General features: G+C 39.7%; 2 protein-coding genes across 2 annotated transcripts; both read right to left on the bottom strand.

Moving 5' to 3' along the window:
* Positions 1–10,962, bottom strand: faxca (failed axon connections homolog, metaxin like GST domain containing a). The gene is made up of 6 exons (XM_085431599.1): positions 10,490–10,962; positions 7,196–7,331; positions 6,819–7,015; positions 6,510–6,727; positions 5,761–5,877; positions 1–4,822 (listed from the first exon to the last, which is right to left on the bottom strand). Exons 1-6 carry the CDS (start codon positions 10,747–10,749, stop codon positions 4,518–4,520), a joined length of 1,233 nt encoding a protein of 410 aa, XP_085287725.1. The 5' UTR covers positions 10,750–10,962; the 3' UTR covers positions 1–4,517.
* A 1,014-nt stretch (positions 10,963–11,976) lies between these two features.
* On the bottom strand, positions 11,977–21,342 carry ccnc (cyclin C). The gene is made up of 12 exons (XM_085431598.1): positions 21,189–21,342; positions 20,730–20,836; positions 20,463–20,547; positions 20,168–20,237; positions 20,014–20,065; positions 19,855–19,910; positions 17,429–17,464; positions 17,247–17,338; positions 17,077–17,144; positions 16,901–16,980; positions 16,255–16,373; positions 11,977–13,577 (listed from the first exon to the last, which is right to left on the bottom strand). The coding sequence occupies exons 1-12, from the start codon at positions 21,218–21,220 to the stop codon at positions 13,523–13,525; spliced, it is 852 nt and encodes a 283-aa protein (XP_085287724.1). The 5' UTR covers positions 21,221–21,342; the 3' UTR covers positions 11,977–13,522.
* Positions 21,343–21,711: the final 369 nt, after the last annotated feature.

Genomic DNA, 21,711 nt, shown 5'->3' with positions numbered 1-21,711 from the left:
CAGAGGAAAATATGGCAGTTATATTTAATGAAATATTAGAAGTAATCCATTGTCATACAGCATTTATCTCTGTTTATGATACATTCATAAGAATCTCTTTTTTTTTTAACCCTTGCAGAGCATGTTCTTTCAGGTCATATTCATTTATCTCACTCTCTCTGTCTTTCTATATATATATCTATATATATATATACATTTATAAATTATATATTTAGTTTGGCTTTTTTCTGGCTCACTTATTTACAGTCCAACAAGATACCACAAGTGTTTTTCCGCACGCACAACATCAAGACAACAGCGCAATGTGGCCTCTACAAGTCTACAAGCAGGAATCGGGGTAGAATGGGAACTGTGACGCGCAGGGCGGGGCTTAAACCCTGACTTCTCACCTCGAAATGCAGAGGAACACTGAGACAGACAGAGTTGGCAACAGACTCTTATCAGGAGGACTTTTGCAATTTGTACTGCCAGAGGTGAAGTCGCACGGGAGAGAGGAGACACTGATGATCAGCCGATCAGCAGGATGACTCACCTCACCCTGCTTACAGAAGATCGAGTGTCAGTTTGGTATCTCGGCTTCAAGTGAACATAAATCACTGCAGGGTGAAGCTGAGTTATTGTGTCTTGTAAAGGCAGAGTCTGCAGCAAATGTCAGACATGCAGCAAACCGCATGTATGAGCTGGAAAACTTTCCAGGTTGTGGATATACATGCAACCACTGCTGTGGATGGACATGTGTAGCTTTTATAAGAGTTATATGTCAGCAGAAGCCTGAAGAAAATCTAGCAGCGCACTAATACACCAATGCATATCATTAGTCTGACAGTGATTTTCAGACATAGAAACATAACACGTGTAAACATAACTAAAGTGCAAAATGTAGAAAAAAAGTAGAATTGCTTATCAAATTCAAGCACATCAGCCATCTTAACAAATTAATAGAAATAGCATAAACTAAATATAATATATAAATAAATGTAACATACAAAAACAGAAGTCATACACTGGCACTGGTATGAAGTAAACAGTTTAGCTTCAGCGTCCATAAGGCTGAATCTGACTACTAACATTAAAAGGCAATAGCATGCAGGCCAGGGGTTTTAAGACACCAAACCAAACTTTTCAGTTCATTAGCTTCTTAGTTTCAGTCTGTTACTCCACTGAAATTCAGCTGCTGAACACACACACTTACACATACACACACCCATAAAGGCTTCAGTGTCTGCTGTGTCCCCACAAAAGACTTAGATCAGACTCAGAGTTTGGACTAGCAACTTATGGCATTGTTTTATCGAGCAGAATTCAACAGCGAGGCATCATCACATTCAAACTCATGGTTTTAAAATGACATCAGAATCGTAATAGTGCCTTAAGGATCAAAAAATAAATAAAAAGCCCTCTCATCCTTTGGACTCTTTCCTCATCAGTTCCCTTCGTTATGTAGGATTGTTGCTTCTTCTTTCGAATTAGAGGTAAGTTGATGCTACATCTGTTTTTAATTCTAGTCTTACATACATGCAGCATCCCCACAAACGAAGCCACGCTTGCACATTTTGGAGACAATTCTGAGCATTTGAAAAACTCAAACATACAAAAACAACTTATTATAGCATAAAAGACATTTTTAATGTTATCCTATAAATGTGGTTATTAGAACTGAGAGCAGCAGGAGTTGTGAGCATATTTGAAAAAATTGCTTCCAGTGCTCTCTGGTGGACAAATGACTAACTGGAGATGCAGTTTTTAAAATTACGCCAAATATATTTTAGTGTAACTTACTGGCTGACATCATGTATACACCCATTAAAGGCCTCACATCAGGGTTTAAATTACAGTTTTTCCAACTGTAATTACTGATCACATCCACAATTTGTTTACTGTGAGATCTGTAATTTCCCCTAAAGTTCCCTAACAGAACTTTTAGTTTCAGCAACTCTGTAACTCCGTTATGGACAGAGTGTAGGACAGGTCGAATAAAATGTCTGGGACTGACTGTGATTGCTGAGTTCACCTAACTAGCTCAGGTACAGTCGTGTGAAAAATAAAGAACACCCACACTAAGTTTTACAGTTTTGCACATCTGGTCCTTACCAGATCCTTAAATGAGGTAACTACAACCTGATGTGAAAAATAACACATGCATTATTACACCATGTCATTATTTACTTAACTAAAACTAAGCCAAAAATACAGATGCAGTGTGTGTACACCCTCACTGCTTCCACAGAAGTAGCAACCGGATGCTGTTAATCAAATGCACTTCATTAACTGATCATCAGGAAGTGTGAGCAATTCTCTGAAAGGAAAAGGTTTTGCCGCTTGTTTGCGTTAACACACTGCCAAGGAGCAAAGACTTCTGCAAAGTTCATAGAGAAGAGTTATAATGCGATTTCCAAACAATTTGAAGTCTGTCATTCAACAGTGAGAAAGATTAATCTCAAGGGGAAAACATTTTTCAGTCGTCCCAGGAGTGGACATCCTGGCAAATTCACCCCAAAGTCTGGCTGTGCCGTGTTTACAGAAACTGAAAAAAACAAAGAGCTAAATCTGAGACTCTACAGGCCTCAGTTAGCATGTTAAATATTACAGTTCACATGTAGATCACAGATCACAAGACATCTGGAACAATGCCGTTTGGACAGATGAGACTAAAGTGGAGGTGTTTGGCCATAATGCACAGCACCATGTTTGGAGAAAACCAAACAAAGCAAATTAACACAAATATGTCACACCAACTGTCCAGTACAGGAGTGGAGGTGTGATGATGTTGGTCTGTGTTGCAGCCACATGAAAAGATTTTCACCACAACAATGTGAGAGACTGATTCCGTCATGGAGAAAACAATTACGTTCGATTACTGATGCTTAAAGATGGCTACTGGACCATGGGGTATACTTGGTTATTCACATCCTGCTTCTGCATTTCAGCTTATTTTTTTTAATAACAACACAGTGTAATACGTCATGCGTTGGTATTCACCTGAGGCTATATATACATTATTTTAGAATCTGGTAAGACCATGTGACTTTTTAATATGTCCTGACGTGTTTTCTGACCTTAGAGTTGAAAGAGGGTGTGCTTTCTTTATACCAGGACTGTAAGTACAGACAACAAACTTCTAGAGCTAAATATTTTTAAAATGATGTGAGGCTAATGTGCACAGGAACATAAATAGTATTTCGCCCTTTCTTCCATGCATACAAAACGTTGTCGGTACGTGCGCTTGATGAACGACAAGCGCACATAGAGCCTGCTCCTTACCATCACACACCACAATTATCACAGCCTGGCATAAATTGAACCTGTGTCTGTGTCTCTTATTGCTTTACGTAACATTTTCTGACAGAAATGCTGAAAGAAAACAAGTGCTTTTTTTCCATAATCCATTGGATACATGCTCGCACGGCTGATTTGGCCAGAGGCACCGACAAACAAGCTACATCGTTCCATCACACTAGGCTTACTAAGAAATGTAGCTAAAGATTATCAATGTGGGGTGCTAAGAGAGACTTATGGGCCTGAATCAGCCATGCACTTTGATTCAGACTGTCTTCTATCTATCGCTCTATATCTACACGATTGTTTGGCGTGCGCTCAATGCTTGAATGCATGTAAAATCTCCTAAAAACAGCAGCGTACATTAAGATTTGGGGGATTTTTTGGAGGCAAAATAATTGCCTCAGTTAGACAAGATGTTAATGGAAACTGGGAGTTTACTACCTATTATGTTTTATGATTTTTCTTTTCTCAACTGTTTAAATACTGTAATATCCCTGTAATCGGATACATACAGTAAAAGAATTCACAGGGTTCCTCTAGCTGATCTTAGACCAGCAGGGTAGGAATTCATAAGATAAACACCTAGAATATTTACACCATATGACAGACGACATAATACTATAGTTCCAGCCTATCTATATTATTTATACTCATATATAATACAGTTTTTATCTATTAAATCTGAGAATGAAGTCAGATTCGTTTATATATTTACACTGAAATGTTTTCTTTCTGATGGATTCTGTACAGATCCTTTCATGTATTAAAGGTTCATTTGGTACACGCACACACACACATGCACTCACAAATACTCACACACACAGACGCAAAACGCTGCTGGGTGGTGCGAGCTGCTACGAGGGACAACAGTGGGCACGCAACAGACAACAGGTAGAAGGTTGTGGTTGCAGTTGATGTGGAGGAGTTTCTCGGCAACTGCGTCATTTACTCCTGATTTGAATGCGTCTAGTTCTCACTTTTAAACCTACATTTCTTTTTTTTCTCTTCACTTCTTTTCCAGTTTCATCTCTGTTGTACCTTTTTTTCCTTGTTCTGCAATCTTTCCTCCACTACAGTTGGCACTTTACCCTCCTACACCCTCAACGTCCCGGCCGGCGAACACCGAATACACCCCCCTGTTGTTTTCTGTTCTAAGAGGTAGAACATAGGTGGGATGCAGCTCCCTCCTGCGGCGTGCCTATATGTAGTGTGTACTATAAGTGTGTGTGTGTGTTTCGTCAGCACTTCGGCTGGTCTATTTCAGAACACTCTGTGTCCATGTCAGAGTCGTACAGCGAGTGGCCCGTGGGGTCACTCTGAGACGATGGCGGGTCTTGTGGCGTGTGAGTGTGTAAAGTGTTTGAGCGCGTATCGTCCTGGAAAGTGTCCGTGCGGGAGTAGAGGCCGAGGTCGGGGAGCTTCGAGGGCGAGTCGCTGCCCTCTGTGGTGTCGTTGTAGCGGAAGTCCTCCAGGTCGACGAACCACTCGGGCCAGAATCGTCGGCGGATGCGCTCGCAGTACATGGCGAGGTTGATCAGCTCACCTGGGTGGAACAAACATCTCAGTAGGTACAGCGCCCATAAGGTATCTCACTGAGACACCAGTGATATAAGTGAGTATAGGATTAGATCTCACAGTCCATAAAACAGCAAATAGCAACGCCAGCTGATAGCTCAGGAAACACTTTACTGGGGATTTCTGTGCAACTGCTCTAGCCTGCCTACAAGCTGCTTTGCAACCCACCTAAACACCAGTTGCTCATTTTAATCCCATCTTGGGCTGTTGTGTATACACATATAGAGCACTGCCTAATGGAAATAACACCTTCTTTTGACTAAAGTGGCCCTAACTGAAATATTATTTTCCAGTAATGATGACTTAGATTTAAAAGAAGAAGAAAACAGATTTTTATGTATAAATAGTAATAAAATGATAATTCATCACTTTTCCATTGGTCCTTTTAGGCACTGATGAGCTTTAAAGGTTAGCAGAAAAGGTTAAAAAAGTTTCTAAGTCAAAGATCAGAGAGTTTCTTATTATTAATTTTATTCTTATTCTCTTAGATAAACAAATAACTTGATTTACAGTTTAGTGAATTTCATTTTCATTTTGATGTTTCTCATCTTGCATCAGTTGATTATGATTTTCGCTAAAGGACATTGTGTTGTTTTCCTCTCATACATAGTGTTCAAATGTATGAATTCTGTGCTGAATGTGTAATTATAACATGCAAAAGTTCACATTTCTATATTTCTATATTTCATATAAAAATTCAGAAAGAAAAAGATTAGATATGTTTCCCGTGTTCTATTATGAATCAAATATGGATTTGAGAGATTTGCAAATCATTGCATTCTGTTTTGATTTACACTTTATGCATCATCCTGACTTTTTTGGAATTGGAGTTGTGTATACTGTACATACATCACTCAAGTGCAAGTTTGCTTGAAATTAGGTAGACTGCCTTTCTGGTGAATTCACCTTTGATTAGCTTCTCTGGCCGTGATCCCGGTAGCGTCCACATAGCAGGGGCCAGGTGACCAAACACTGCGGCGTCTACTGTTGAAAGCTTAGAGCCCATAATGTACTTCTTATCACCTTAGACAGCAGACAGAAAAATATAAGTCAAACAGTGAAGCTTTCCCCCCTTGAATTCCATTTTCTTCTGTTTTATAATAAATAAACACATACTGGTAACAGATTAACTGACACCTTTAGTGAAAAACATTTAACCTGAGAAGCCACCTGTCATGGCCAAACAACTGCAAATTGTCTACCATGAACTACCCGGTTTGACAGTGATTGCAATGCTAAGTTTCTACCACAGCAGGTCAGTGTTCAGCAATCCCTTCAGTTTTTTTCCATCTACTGCTGCTAACAAAAGTGATGTCTCTGGTTATAGGTCTCAAGGCGCATATTGAAAAGCCACTGATCTGGCCCTGGGGTAAAATATGCAACCAAAATGGTGACACACACTGAGATCGAGCTTCACAATACAAAGTGATTTGTAGATTTACAAAACAAAGCAAAAAAAAAGGAAGAAAAAAAAGTGTTTTCCCACTGAAGACTCGAATGTGACCACATCTAAATCTGGGTGATTTTCTGGATTCCAAGTTTTGAATCCATTTGTCTTCTGGATAAACATACTTCTAACCTTAATGCATACTTAAATAGATTCAGTTGCCCATAGGCTGACTCATACTATTTTAAATTGGAAAAAAAACCCTCACCTAGCAGGGTGGCCAGGGTGCGCATGTCCTTCTCCATTAAGGCGTACACCTCCTCGGTAGAGAACCGTCCAATCCCGTGACCATACATCTCCCTCTTAACTATCCCACCTGTCAGGTGACTCAGGATCCACTTGAGTAGGTCACTCAGTGGACCGCTCACCGACAGCATCTTCTGGGTCTCCTCCAGGTTGTCCACCCACTGACAGTAAGCTATGGTCCTGTGAGATGCATATATATTTATATATACAGACACACAGATGCACTCATTTAATACAAAAACAATCAGCTTGAATCTCAGCGGTCCCTCACCAGTAGAAGTGCTCATCTACCATTTTGGTGATGGCGCGTGATAAGGCCTTCTCCTGGGGTGTCAGGCTCTTGTTGAGGCTCACGCCCAGCTTCTCCTCCAAGTAGTCGATGATGAATTCTGTCCCACACACTTGCTCCTGGTTGTACTCGATCCATGGCATCTTTCCCTGCGGCGAAAGCTTCCCATCAAAGTAGTTCTAGAAGAGGATTAAGGAAAGGGGGTGGGAAGATGATGAGAAAATTCTCAAAGTGGTTGGTAAATGCTGCAAAAGAAACTGAGTGACCTTTGCAGGAGAGATTATTTTTAATAAATTCATTTTATTATATAACAGACAAAATATTGTTTTTCTTTTGCAGCCACATAAACACAGTCATACCTGGTAGGGCAGGTCAACCATACGGAGGTAGGTCTCCAGCTTAAGGCAGAAAGGCGACAGAGATGGGGCGCCAGTTTTGGGCCTGGAGAACTGGTGGAGTATGATTGCATCTTTAGAGTCCAGCTCTTCCTCCTTTCTGTATGAGGCAAAGAAGGAAAGAGCTGCATGTCACATACACTCCAAGGGTTGTGAAAAAACAACAACTAAACACTAAAATGTAGAGTGTGGGTTGGGTGTGAGTCAACTGCATACATGGACATAGCACTCGTCTTCTATATTTCTACATAGACATTTAGTCCTTTGCAGTTTTCAGCATTTTTTCATTTGGATTGTGTTCTTCATCAGAAGTTTAGCCTTTTCTCTTGATGCTACATTGTAAATATGATGGATTAAGACCAATCTATCAGCCTCAAATACATCCCTGCTTTTCACTTTGATTAGAAGACTGATACCATCCTCATAGCCGCCTGTTAGTAGTCTACTTCATATTATAGCTGAAAACAGGGAAGCAATTAGGCTGTTCCCGCTTTTAGGGAACAAAAAGGAAGTCGGCATGACACAAATCTTTAGATCTTAGATGTACAAACACTTGATATAACATTAGACCATGTTTAAATTTACGTTAGGATGAGTGTTAACCAAGTATTTTGTATCAACTATATAGAGAGTGTAGTTTTTTCTATTATTTGATGTTATTAGCCCCTCTGATGTCAGTGAGAGTGGGCATCATTGAATAGTCAGTTTTGGCACAGGCACACGGGTTTACAAAGGGCAGCCAATCAGAGGAAATCTGGCTTGGAGGGCGGCCTTAAAGGGAGAAGAGCTATTAGCTTCATACAGTCGAAGTCTGGCCAAAAGCCCATTACAAGATAAAGAACTATACTGCAACTGTAGAAGAGTCCATGAACAAAAAAATATGGAGATAGCCACCACAGTTGCTCATAAAGCACTTATTTTTGTGGTTATTGTTAGAGTAATAAGGTTGGTGTATGTATTTAGCCAGTTTTGGGGAGCATACAAAGATAGACTTAGCAGATTTTATGGTTAAGGTAAGTCTCAGAAGCACAGCACATTTTTATTTAATTTTAGCCATATTTTTTTCAAATCTTTTACTTTCAGTCTAGTTTTAGTTGGCCAAATATCTAAAGATTATAGCAGACTAGATCTGAAGCTGATTCAGGTGACAAAATATAAATATGTTGGTGTAAAAATTGTTGTGTTTTTACTGTTGAGAGTTTTTCCAGCGTCCTGTTTTCCTTGACATCAAATGTAAATTATGTCCATATGTCTACTCTTCTCTTCCTACCAAGCATTAGAATTTTGTTGCATTTCCGTGAGAAACGGGGGTCATGGGCGCTAGCTGTACCTAGTAGTGGGCAGATCGATCCAAATATGGATAGCATCAATACCAACGCTGGAACTGGTATTGGATTGATACTAGCACAAGAGGGCTGATACTCTGTTTCTATCCTCTAAGTAAGGTATGTCGGCCTCTGAATTGTGTTTTTGAAACCTTTTTGTTTTGACTGTCATGGATTTATTTACAGCGTAAAGCACACTTGAAAAAAGTCCTTTAGAGACAGGAACATTTGCACTCCAAAAAGTTTCCAAAAAGCAAACAAACAAAAAACGACAACAACACAGTTTCATATCCATGAAAAGGTGAACGTTGTGTTTTTATTGTGTTAACTAATTATTGTGGAAAGTAAAAATCACAGCGATTCAGTGGTCTAAAATTTGAAAATTGATAGTGATTCGTCTCATTAGTCATGACACACTTACTCTCCCCTACATAAACTGCCTTTATACACTGAAATCAGTATTGGTACTGATATTGGTATCGGCAATAGTGGCCCAGTATTTACTTGGTATTGGATCATACCAAAATTAGCAATTTTGCTGCACTGTTTCCGGGGCCAGATCAAATTTGCGACTCTAACCTTCTGACTGAATCACTTCCATACTCATCGGCTGTTCTGATTGGCTCTCCGCTCTCCAGATTATTCTGATCTGGTTTTTATTATTTGAGGAAACTGTCAGTACATTTCCTCACAGTTAATGTCCTCCTGCTTTAGTTTTTACTAAGTTACTCTCTTGCTTTCGTCAGCAAAATAAAAAATGAAAATGAAAAGGTCGTAAGTATGTGCATCACGTGGGCTGTCTGCATGAAAACTGTAACATTATAATAACGAATCACCGACCGGTTAATGTCAAAACTGCCACAACCACAGCCAGACGAAAAGCAGCACATTCACGCGGAGAGGATGCAGAATTAGGACAAGGAGCTGTCCGCCGTGTAAAGTGCTGAAACGACAAACAAGCAGGCGGCTGAGTGCAGAGGAGCTGTCTATTTTCAGTGCGGTGCTTAAATAGCCGCTGACACCAGAATAGAAGAGGATCGCCTACAGCACGCATGGCTGCTGACAGGACGATGTAGAGAAAGGGAGGCAGGGGGGAAACTGCAACATATCCGCTCATACAGGTACAAAAAAACAACAACAAAAAAACCGCAGAGGAAGCTTCCGTTTCCTCATCTTAAAAGCACATCGTCAGTGCCATTTGCAGTAACACTAAGTACCCTTTAAACTGTAACATAGCACAGACCCTGGCCTGGACTGCGGGTAAATCGAAGAAATAAACTCGCTCAGTCAAAGCTTTCACCCTGAAAATGAATAATCAAGCACACAGCGCTTCTTTCTACTTTAAAGCTACCATATCCCCTCCCGCAACCTTCATGATTCAAGGTGTTTACATCAGAGGTTATAAAAGACCGACACACCACTGCAGCGTTTAGACTGGACCTAAACACCAGCGGGAGTGTTAACCTCCATCACCTCCCTCGTCCTTCTAGCAGAGACTAATGAAAGCGACCTACTGCCTCTAATGTCCTTTCATTTGGCAGCAGAGCTATGTGAAGGCCGTGGTAGCACACGGACATACAATAACACTAATAAACTATTATCATATCACTAATCACAGAAATAAGCTAGCGAAGATGGAAATCTCCCCTAATATGTGTGTGTTTATGAGGAGGAAGCTCAAGGGGTGGAGGTTCCGTTACATCACAACACCCCCACCCCCACTCACGACTCCTTCTCCCCCGTCTCCACTCTCACCCAGCCCAATCAGACGAGATTAAGTAATATCAGACCTCAGTGGAAAATACAGCTTTGGAGTGAAAATATGAGCAGATCAAATCCACACGGATTGTGCTCTGGCCTGGGAGGCCTGCGTACAGGGATCCTGAGGTCTGCCTCTCTCTGGCAGTCCCTGTGTTGTTGTTGTTGTTGGTACCTGATGGCCAGCAGTTCGTGCAGCAGATAAGCAGCGGCAGCGAGCAGAGCCCCTCCGGTCAAATACAGTGTTTTCCGCCACCACGAGTCCGAGCCCAAAGCTGACATGATCCCGCCGCAGTCCTGCAGTGGGTATGCGATGATGTACCCGTAAAACGAGAGCTGATCATCGGACCCCAGCAGACCGGAGGAGAGGCTCTGGTTCGGTCCGAGATCAGCCACACACGACCGAGTCCAGGCGAACCCGACACGCCAGTACATGCTCTCTGTCTCTGGCCACTTTCCGCCTCACCCTGGCAGCCAAGAGCTTCATCAGCGGGGGCTTCATGGGTGCACGCGGATGCAGGTGAGAGGCGACGGCACGAGGACCAGCCGACCGGACACAAGCATCCCGCCCGGAGCCCGTCCCCGTAGCGGGGTTGACTTTCTCTGAAGCCCGCTCGGAGCTCCCAGGTTATGTCCCCCTTTTTATAATTACTGTCAAGAGTAAGTGAAACACAAAAGGGTTTCCGGTTATGTTTTCAATATAAAAGTGGATTTGCGGGTCATCCTTTGCAAAATAATTCGAGTAATGTCAAGAAAAGTGCCGAACAAAAATAGATAAATCCAAAGCTAAATACAAACCATTATTAAACTACTACAAAATAATAAGGCTACTTTACTGGTGGACAGCCAAATGAATGAGTGGCAACAGGACAAAATTCCTTCCCTTTTGACAATACTTTGTATCTAACCTTTTAAAACAGATAAAACTCTTATAAATGAGGCAACAGTGCTAATAAAAATATTAGAAACAGCACAATATTTGTGGCAATAAAAGGTCACAAAAATGAACAGGTGTGCCACAGAGAATGAGAAAATATGAAGATTTGTTTCAAGTTTACTGAAGCGTAGTAGCTTTAAAAGTCGAACTTCAAACAGGCTTTTGTATCTTTTGACCATGATTAATTCTTTGGGGTTACACTTATTTTAAACTTAATTCCTTGTCGGTGCGGTTGCCAACAGATTTGTCACAGACTTTACGTTAAGGTTATGATTAAGTACTCCTGAAGAAGCACTTAAAAATAGTTTTGCTTCCGCATTTTGTCAGTTCATGTGTAATCTTGACTTTAGACCTTTATTTTGAAGGAGACATCACATAGCTTGCCATACTACCTCCGCTGCCCTTATGCAGCTAAAGCGACGTCACGGGAACTGACTGTACCCCGAAGGCGTCAACTACCAGAGTTTACTGCACCGTCAGTGCTTCATTTTCATAATCATAACGTACAATTTATCCTCATTTTTAATGTCGCCACTTGGAGCCCCAGGCTGTGCACATTCCGAATTTTCTACCAGTACATGTCAGCTGTCACTCTTTGTAATCAACACTAGGGGTCCCACCACAGCCCCTGCTCTGAGCAGACACTGCTGTTGGTAAAAAGGATTTCCTATGACTTTTGTAACATGCTGGAAGATGCCTCAATGTGCATTACACAAAAACGAAGGCCCACTTTGTTAAGTAGACAATACACAATAGACTTTATTACCATAACTGAGCTTCGAAATGAGCCTTAAAATAACATTTTCTTTGTTCTTTAACTAGAACTAGATATATCCATGTAGGATCATAGGATCACACCCTATTTTAAAGTGGACACCAACAATAGAGGAGTTGAATGGCAGGAAAAAGGCCAGAGGGCACCGTGCCACATCTGTTTTTCTTTCTTTTTTTAAAGGAAAAAAAAAGAAAAGGCCTGAAAGAAAAATAATAATAATAAGCAACAATAGCAGCACACTATGCAGTTCACCTGAATGGGACAATGTGCTTTCATGAGGGGTTCTCTCTTTAACCAGCAGCTTTTATTTTGTAAGGCTTTCAAGCACCTTGTTTTAAGTACAGCCACACACACAGCTTCCGCTGTATTACATCACAAAAATATAGAGACATTTACACACACATATTGCCACAACTCAGTGATTAAATTCAGGGAATAGAGTAAATTAAAATAAGGTACAACCAAAACTTTGCAGATAAACATTTAAAAAAATATGTTCCTTGACAAATTAAAAGCAAAGGTTTTTCCAAAAACAAAAAAAGTGTTAGATAATGCACTATACAACTAAAGTAGGGTAAATGGAAAAAATATTTACTATAAAAACAAACAGGGGCACTTTTATCTGAAGCACAAACCAGCTCATGATTTCCATTAAACTTTTCTTATATAAGCAAAAGCATGAAAGATAAAAGAAAAGTATCATAAGGCTATTTACAAGGAGGTGGGGGTTGGTGGGTTGTCATAATTCAAAACAGTAAATTCTTGTATTCAAAGAGCTCATTTGTGCCCTCATGAGGAGCTTCTCTTGGCATTTCTCCAGCCACAGTTTACCAATCAGCCAGCAGAGACACTTAACAGGGCAGGTGCATCCCATCACAGCTGAACAGGGTGATAACCAATAAGATCCACCCTGTAAGCTCAAAATCAATTAACAGGAAAAAAAAAAAAGTCTACTGCAATCCCTGAGGAATTAAAACCCACCCAGAGTGGCCGCTCACATGTAGTACACACAGACACAGACATGCACGCACAGTGCTCGTGATCAAGTTTTGTTTTTTCAAATCCCACGGAGCTCGACGTGTAAACACTCACTCCTCTGGACTGTTCAAGGATGTCAGGATCATCACAATGACGAGTGTCTACTGAACCATTACATCTGTTCCCCCTACATTCCCTTCCACCCCCAAAATGTTCCTTGGCTTTTAAGTTCGTTTCAAGTTGGAGCCTAATCGAGACAACGTCATGGCTTGTTGTATTCGATTTGCTGTTCACTGCAGGCATTTCCGTGTTTCTCGCTCAGTCCACAAACCCATAATGATCAGACAAGGAGGAAAAGGTAAAGACACTCAGTTTGTTGGGGAGTGGGGGTTGATTGAGGATCAAATTTCTGATTATTGTGACTGTTTCCAAGTGACACTGTAATGGTTGCACTGTGACATTACAAGAAGATCCTCCACGTCGACATTATGGATTCCCACGGAAATACAGACGGCATGCTAAGACTGACTGTAGGAGTTGCTCTGGTTCCCATTGGAGCTCTGATCACTCTCACTGCAGACAGAGAGAAAAATGAAGTGCATACAGGTCACTGAGATAGACTGTGAGAAGTCCAAGTGTACAAGAACATACTGTACTAATGAAAGCAGACCCACAGCAATTAAAAACAATTAACTTGTGAAACCATTTCCAGAGAAAAGAAGCTCAAACCTCATCTTCACATGTACAGTAATTTTCTACCTACACTTTGCACAACCTTTACATATTTCTTAATTTCTATTCTAATATCTGTCGGTAGTTAGCGTACGTACGTACGTACGTACGTACATACATACATACATACATACATACATTTTTTTCCTGTTATGAGGATTAATAATAATATTTAAAGATACTGTAAACACCATATATTCCATTTCTGTACCACAGTTTGATTTATTTTTTTTTGTACCATGACACCAAGACAAATCCTCGTTTGTGTACAAACGTGGCAATTTAAAAAAAATAAATAAAAAAAATAATACAGATTCTGATGAGACAACCGTCTACAATCATTTTCACCTGAGACTATTTTTTAATCATCTCCATCTTTTCAGCCACCTCTAACATGGAAATCCCCATGTCAGTGTTACGTCAGTATGACACTAACTACAGTGGCTTGCAAAAGTATTCGGTACAAAGTAGCGTACACGTGAGAAGTGGAACGAAAATCCTACATGATTCCAAACATTTTTTACAAATAAATAACTGAAAAGTGGGGTGTGCGTAATTATTCAGCCCCCTGAGTCAATACTTTGTAGAACCACCTTCTGCTGCAATTACAGCTGCCAGTCTTTTAGGGTATGACTCAACCAGCTTTGCACATCCAGAGACTGAAATCCTTGCCCATTGTTTTTTGCAAAACAGCTCCAGCTCAGTCAGATTAGATGGACAGCGTTTGTGAACAGCAGTTTTCAGATCTTGCTACAGATTCTGGATTGGATTTAGATCTGGACTTTGACTGGGCCGTTCTAACACATGGATATGTTTTGTTTTAAACCATTCCATTGTTGTCCTGGCTTTATGTTTAGGGTCGTTGTCCTGCTGGAAGGTAAACCTCCGCCCCAGTCTCAAGTCTTTTGCAGACTCCAAGAGGTTTTCTTCCAAGACTGCCCTGTATTTGGCTCCATCCATCTTCCCATCAAATCTGACCAGCTTTCCTGTCCCTGCTGAAGAGAAGCACCCCCAGAGCATGATGCTGCCACCACCATATTTGACAGTGGGGATGGTGTGTTCAGAGTGATGTGCAGTGTTAGTTTTCCGCTACACATAGCATTTTGGCCAAAAAGTTCCATTTTGGTCTCATCTGACCAGAGCACCTTCTTCCACATGTTTGCTGTGTCCCCCACATGGCTTGTGGCAAACTGCAAACGGGACTTCTTATGGTTTTCTGTTAACAATGGCTTTCTTCTTGCCACTCTTCCATAAAGGCCAACTTTGTGCAGTGCACCACTAATAGTTGTCCTATGGACAGATTCCCCCACCTGAGCTGTAGATCTCTGCAGCTCGTCCAGAGTCACCATGGGCCTCTTGGCTGCATTTCTGATCAGCGCTCTCCTTGTTCGGCCTGTGAGTTTAGGTGGGCGGCCTTTTCTTGGTAGGTTTACAGTTGTGCCATACTCCTTCCATTTCTGAATGATCGCTTGATCAGTGCTCCGTGGGATGTTCAAGGCTTGGGAAATCTTTTTGTAGCCTAAGCCTGATTTAAATTTCTCAATAACTTTATCCCTGACCTGTCTGGTGTGTTCTTTGGACTTCATGGTTTTGTTGCTCCCAATATTCTCTTAGACAACCTCTGAGGGCGTCACAGAGCAGCTGTATTTGTACTGACATTAGATTACACACAGGTGCACTCTATTTAGCCATTAGCACTCATCAGGCAGTCTATGGGCAACTGACTGCACTCAGACCAAAGGGGGCTGAATAATTACGCACACCCCACTTTTCAGTTATTTATTTGTAAAACATGTTTGGAATCATGTATGATTTTTGTTCCACTTGTTACGTGTACACCACTTTGTGTTGGTCTTTCACATGGAATTCCAATAAAATTGATTCATGTTTGTGGCTGTAATGTGACAAAATGTGGGAAAGTTCAAGGGGGCCGAATACTTTTGCAAGCCACTGTACAGGCAGCACTGTGTTGTTCACATTATTAAAAAAAAAAAAAAAATTGCATAAAAAAGGAAAAACACTGTAAAATGTACACATGAACTGAGATAAAAGTCATTTCAAAATCACTTAAACACTGAAAATATGTAGCGGCAACAAACCAGATGTTAAAACTAAAACTGTGTTGATCAAACCACTTTATCAAAATCTCTGTTTTTGCACCAAATCCTTGCATTTTTGTTTTATTTGCACAAAGGTCTAACCTCCCAACTTCTTTTATAAATTGGTTTGTAAGAATCAGAATACTTTAATAATCCCTAAGCAAATTATGTGAGTTACAGTTGCTCCAAAACAATAACAGTAACAGACTAAACTAATTAAATTATACAATATATTACGAAGTTTACAAAATATAAAAAAATAGCTAAAATATATACACAAATGGCTCAATTTAAATATCAAGAATATTACAGAGGTGAAATATATATGATTGATATTTTACTCTACTTAATCTGTCCTGTGTGTTTTAAAATATAGGATTTTTTTTTTTTAAAGAGAAAGAAACAAGTACACTACATACCTGTTTGGAGGTGGTTTGGGTTTTGGCATCTTATTTAGGACAGCAGCTATCTCCTTTCTATCATCAAAATTTTTCCACTGGTCATACAGCTTCAGAATGACACGGATAATCTCCAGGATCTTTACAAAAAATAGACACACAAAAAACACAAGACAACGTGAGGCAACGCAACATCAGTAATGAAAACTCACAAATGTTAAATCAAAGTAAAATGGGTCATTTTCCTGTAAGTAAAATATACAGTAGTCATTGAACAAAATGAACATTTTCTTATGTAAAATCATATACATGAAGTGAATGACATGATCCGTCTGTGTCAGTATGTTACATGCTCAAATCCATAGCAAACATATCACTTTATGTGGTTAATATTTGAGCACAAAATATTACTAGCACATACAGTACATAAAAGGATAGCAGTGATTTTAATAACTAGGTCAATCTCATGACCTCGTGCTACTTAAACGCAGATAACTCATCAGCAGTTAATGGTGGCAAAGTGAGAATAAAGATGTAAAAACTTGATTTAAACAGGCAACAATGTGCCTGCCATATCACAATGTGTGGAACCTCAAGTTGCTATATGTTATGAGGCTAAGTACGAATGGGTAAAACTCTACAACACTGAAACTGATATCAAACTGACTTTGTCCATGTCGACCGAGAGCTCTGCAAACCACTGTCTGGCATCTTTCTGCTGCACCACACAGGCAACATGCAGACAGGCTGTGGGAGGAAAAGAAAAACTGATCAGGTTAAAGCTTATTTAAAATCAGTAACTATATTAGAGAACAATCTGAAATGCATGGGTACAAGTCTTACCCAGGGCGATCATGAAGGGAGGGTAGAGCAGACACAAATCTGTCCTGTACGTGTCATTCACAATTCGCCTGGTAAAGAGACATTGGCAGGGGAGGCACAGAGTGAGGACACACAAAAACAACTAAATCGAATAAACAAAAGCGACAAATGTCAAGCAGATGGTATCGTACCAGGCCAGAGGCAGCAGCATGTCCTCCTGTCCCATATCCTGCACATACTGCAACAGTGGTCTGTAGGGGTGGTACACAATCAGGCAACAGTCCTGAAAACATAGAAAAACATTACATCAATAAATCAGTAACACAACACTCAGTCAAGCCAGCACTAAAGACACAAATCTTTCTGTACTTACCATCAGCTCCAAAAGGTAAAATTCACATTCTAATATCTGTAAATACACAAAGCAGGACTGGGTTTAGGACACAACATGCATGGCAACATAAACTAGTTCAGAGAAGACTCCAAAGAAAACACATGGCAGCTTCTTACAGAGATAACTTACTCACAAAACAAATTAAAAATGCTTAAAAACCAAGACATCTGAGAGAAGACCATCTGGACAGTATAATATATTATACACCTTTAAAAGCTTGCAAAGCTTTTAAATACTATTCAACATACGTGACATAGTGTGTATATATATATATATATATATATATATATATATATATATATATATATATATATATATATATATATATATATATATATATATATATACACCGTAAATGTCGGGCTATAAGCCGCTACTTTTTGCACAAGCTTTGAACCCTGCGGCTTTTAGTCAGGTGCGGCTTTTCTATGGATTGTCCGTGATTTTTGTCATATCGTAAGACGATTTGTTTTGTGTGTTCCGCTGTTGTACGGCACTACGTTGCCTGGCGGAAGGATCGGGGTTCAAGAGTGGTATGTTAGTCACATGTCCGTCCGCCAGGCAACGTAGTGCCGTACGAAGTAGCGCGAAAAACAAACTTCAAAGTAGCGCTACGCATTCAGCGGGAGGCGTGGATGATGAGCGGCGATAAACTTGCAAGTTATGTCCAAAAAGCAAGTTATGCCCAACTCCACCGGTGGATTCTGACAGCGTGGAAAAGTGTGAAAACATCCACGATCACCAACGGATTTTGAAGGGCTGGACTGCTGCATGATGGAGAGGAGGACACCGCCACGGCCCTTCTGAGGGTGTTCGACTCTGACACTGACAATGAGGATTTCTTTGGTTTTGAAAGTGACAACGAAGGAGAGAAGAAGAGTGGATGACGAAGCCATCCTGAGCCTGTTTGTATCCGACACTGGAGAAGAGGACTTTGGTGGTTTTAGTGCGCAGGAAGAAGAGAAAGATGGTGGTGAATGACTGACTTTTCTTCTTGTTAAAGCCGTGTCACTGCACCTGAGCCTAAAAGGTAGTCCGAATCTATTTTTCTGGTGTGCTGTAGGTTACTGTTATGTACTACATGTGCAAATATGTACCCATAACTTGTTTTTCAAAATATTAATAAAAGTGATGTCTCCAAACAGCCATCTCTTTCCTGACAATTCCCTTTGTGCATATTCTCTTACATATGATAAGTCAACATTGAAACACCTGCGGCTTTTGGTCAGGTGCGGCTAATGTATGTACAAAACAGGATTTTCCCCTGATTTTAGCTTGTGCGGCTAATATTTAGGTGCGCTTTGTAGTCCGGGAAATACGGTATGTATATATATATATATATATATATATATATATATATATATATATATACATACATACATACATACATACATACATATACACACACACACACATACATACAGTGTATATATAATAATTAATAAAGCAATTCCAAAATTTCTCAATTAACATGCAAAATAACAATTTTATTTATCCCTCTTTGTTTATTTTCTCTGACTTATAACTTGAGGAAGTTAAGCTACCCGTTCTTGAATTTTTATGGTTTAGTAAACATTCAAATAGATAAGCAGTCACTTGTAGCACAATTAGAAATAATTAAACTTCTGATAAAAACTCCACCAGCAAATATTAGACTGCTCACAATCTACACCGCTTTTTGTTTAGAACTGTCTGTGTGCTACTCCATCATTCTCTTTTACTATGTCTGCAAAAGCAGACACAAAAATTTATGTTTATGAGTAGCATCACCTTGCAAATTCCCTCCCTGCTGTGTGAACCACTCCCTCCTTTTATCACTTTGCAGTGGCCCTCTATAAATAATAATTTACACACTTTTCTGGTCAGAGGGCATGTCAAAGCTGTGCTGGTGATGTCCCGGAAACCCTGCAGTGATGCTAGATAAATAATCTTGTGGCAGCTCACTGCATTTGCCACCACAATGTGAGATGCTGTGCACAACAACTGTGCGTACTGTAGCACACAGTACAATGCTATCTCTCAGAGTAACTGAGTTTTCATCACAAGGGTGTGAACATTAGCTGGGGAATCTCACATATTAATAGACATTAATGCCATGACACTGTGATATAGAGTAAAAGGTTCTTGTTATGTTGTAAAGCGGCATGGCGGTTAATAAATAACTTTTCAGATCAATTGAATTCTGTCCATTTTTTCCTCAATCTCTGCTTTACTAAAATATCATGTACATAAGACAACAACTTAAATGTTTTTCATGTCTAATGTCCTCAACTCTTTCTGTCCTGTGCAATTTACCATCAAAACTCAAAGCGGTATTTTTGACTGTCATAAAAAAGATCACTTTACCTCTTTATATTATGATGCTGTGCCTGTTATATTAACTTCCGCAAGGATATTTTACTTACATGATTCATTCTGTAGGGGAACTCCTTTGGAAAGGCAAAGGAAAATCTTGTTTTCACTGTTTGAGAAAAATAAAACAGCATTATACAACCTACACTGCAGGAGAAAAAACACATTTATTTTTAAATTTAAAGAATATGTTGCTGAACACAGTCACTTACACACAGATGTTGCTGCAGAGATCAGCCTGGTGTTGGATACAACTCCAAATTCCTAAAAGGACAAAAATGATTAAGATCAGATCAGTTAATAAGTGGGAACCTTAAAGACAGTAAGGAACTTCGAGGCTTCGTGGCAGCACAGAAACACTCATACCTCAACTTTAGAAGCCAGGAAAACACAGGTAGGAGCCATGAGAACTGGATCTATACTTTTCAGAGAATACCTACATAGAAGAAGACAAAGAAAATTATTTGTTTGAGTAGTAGGTATTAAAGTAAAAAAATAATAATAATAAAAACAACTATTTAAAAAACTGAACACAATAACCTAAAACATTTTATATTGAATGATAGATGTTTTTGAATGGAGTATATGGACACATTTCACTGCCACTCCCACAGGAGTATAAAAATAAGATTTTTAGTCTATTTGGATGGGATCCGTTTACCTGGCATAGAAGCGTTTAAAGTAAACAGTTGCAGTAGCAATGACCTGCTGACGCAGCTTCAGGTGTTCACCTAAAGCCTGGATCACTGAAAGACACAGAATTAAATATGAAAAGAGGTATAGCGCATTTTATTATACCAATATAGATTGGCTATAAATAACTGTTAAGCCTGGAGATGTTTTTTTCTTAAGCAAACACAGCTTACACGAACAATACCAACATAACTTGGTAGGCTATCAATTACTATCAGCCAAATATAACAAATACCATTGGCAAAGAAAATCTGTAGCTTCCAGTACTCCTCTTCTGTGAGAAACTTCAGGTCCTTCTGGCGCTCTTTCATCAGGTCCTGCTTATCCAGGACCCACTGCAGACTGACAAATACATGAAACAATATTGTTTTAAACCGCTTAGACGTCAAAACGTGAGCAATGAAGCTAGCAGGCAAGACAACAATAACAACATAAAGCTAAGCTTTAGCCGCCGGCTCTGGTGTCGCTGACAACATAACAGAACGCTTGCATGATTACGTTTTATGGCATATACAATCTTACTGAGTTTTCTTTCGGTCTTATTTATATTGACTATTTTAGATCCTAGCAGCAGTTTAGGAGAAACTGTTAGCGTCGTCATACGATGCATCCGCAAACACAGCTAGGCCTCACAACAAAGAAGGCGAATTCATAAACAAAACCGTAACATGTCGAAGTTTTAATAAAAACTTACTAATGAGAACTCTGCCAAAAATTCCCCGCCATATCGTAGCAGCTGAGGTAGAGAAGTAAGCTTTAAACTGATATTACTCGCTTGCAAAGGAGTGAATACCAGACGGAAAGTAGTTAGGCTAAGCAGAAGCTAGAGTAACATCAAAAACCTTCCGGAAAACGAAAGGGGATGGTTCCGGATTGTATTTAAAATCCTTTAAAATGTCAAAAGTGGGATTTTTTTTCTTCAGACAGTGTTGATTTGAGTTTTAAATAATTGATAATTAATTTGAATAAAGTAACATTATTCAAAGGACTAAAGCAGTCCATGTCCAGTCAATATCATTGTGTTAATGATACAGTTACCATTTACAGTAATACAGTAACATGATGCAGTAACATTTTGATATTTTATATTCAAGCTAGCCTGATTCTATTAACATTGCACTGTACAAGTAAAACAAAAATCACCAGACACAAGACAACACTAAGAAACAGTGAGTAAGTAAGAAACACATGTCAGTCGTCGTAAGTCTGTCCTTCTG

Source organism: Copadichromis virginalis, linkage group LG15 (assembly GCF_057382275.1).
Source record: "Copadichromis virginalis isolate Kocher_CV1m ecotype Utaka linkage group LG15, C_Virginalis_male_GT1.1, whole genome shotgun sequence".
NCBI lineage: Eukaryota > Metazoa > Chordata > Actinopteri > Cichliformes > Cichlidae > Copadichromis > Copadichromis virginalis.
This window is presented reverse-complemented; position numbering and strand designations above follow the sequence as displayed.

Coding starts and splice junctions, on each gene's coding strand:
- ccnc (XM_085431598.1), bottom strand. CDS start 21,220: ATGGCGGGGAATTTTTGGCAGAGTTCTCATTA. Junction 17,145..17,246: donor ATGCTGCTGCCTCTGGCCTG/GTACGATACCAT, acceptor TCTCTTTACCAG/GCGAATTGTGAATGACACGT. Junction 16,374..16,900: donor TCTCGGTCGACATGGACAAA/GTCAGTTTGATA, acceptor TTTTTTGTAAAG/ATCCTGGAGATTATCCGTGT.
- faxca (XM_085431599.1), bottom strand. CDS start 10,749: ATGTACTGGCGTGTCGGGTTCGCCTGGACTCGGTCGTGTGTGGCTGAT. Junction 7,016..7,195: donor TGGTTGACCTGCCCTACCAG/GTATGACTGTGT, acceptor ATCCTCTTCTAG/AACTACTTTGATGGGAAGCT. Junction 6,728..6,818: donor GTAGATGAGCACTTCTACTG/GTGAGGGACCGC, acceptor TGCATCTCACAG/GACCATAGCTTACTGTCAGT.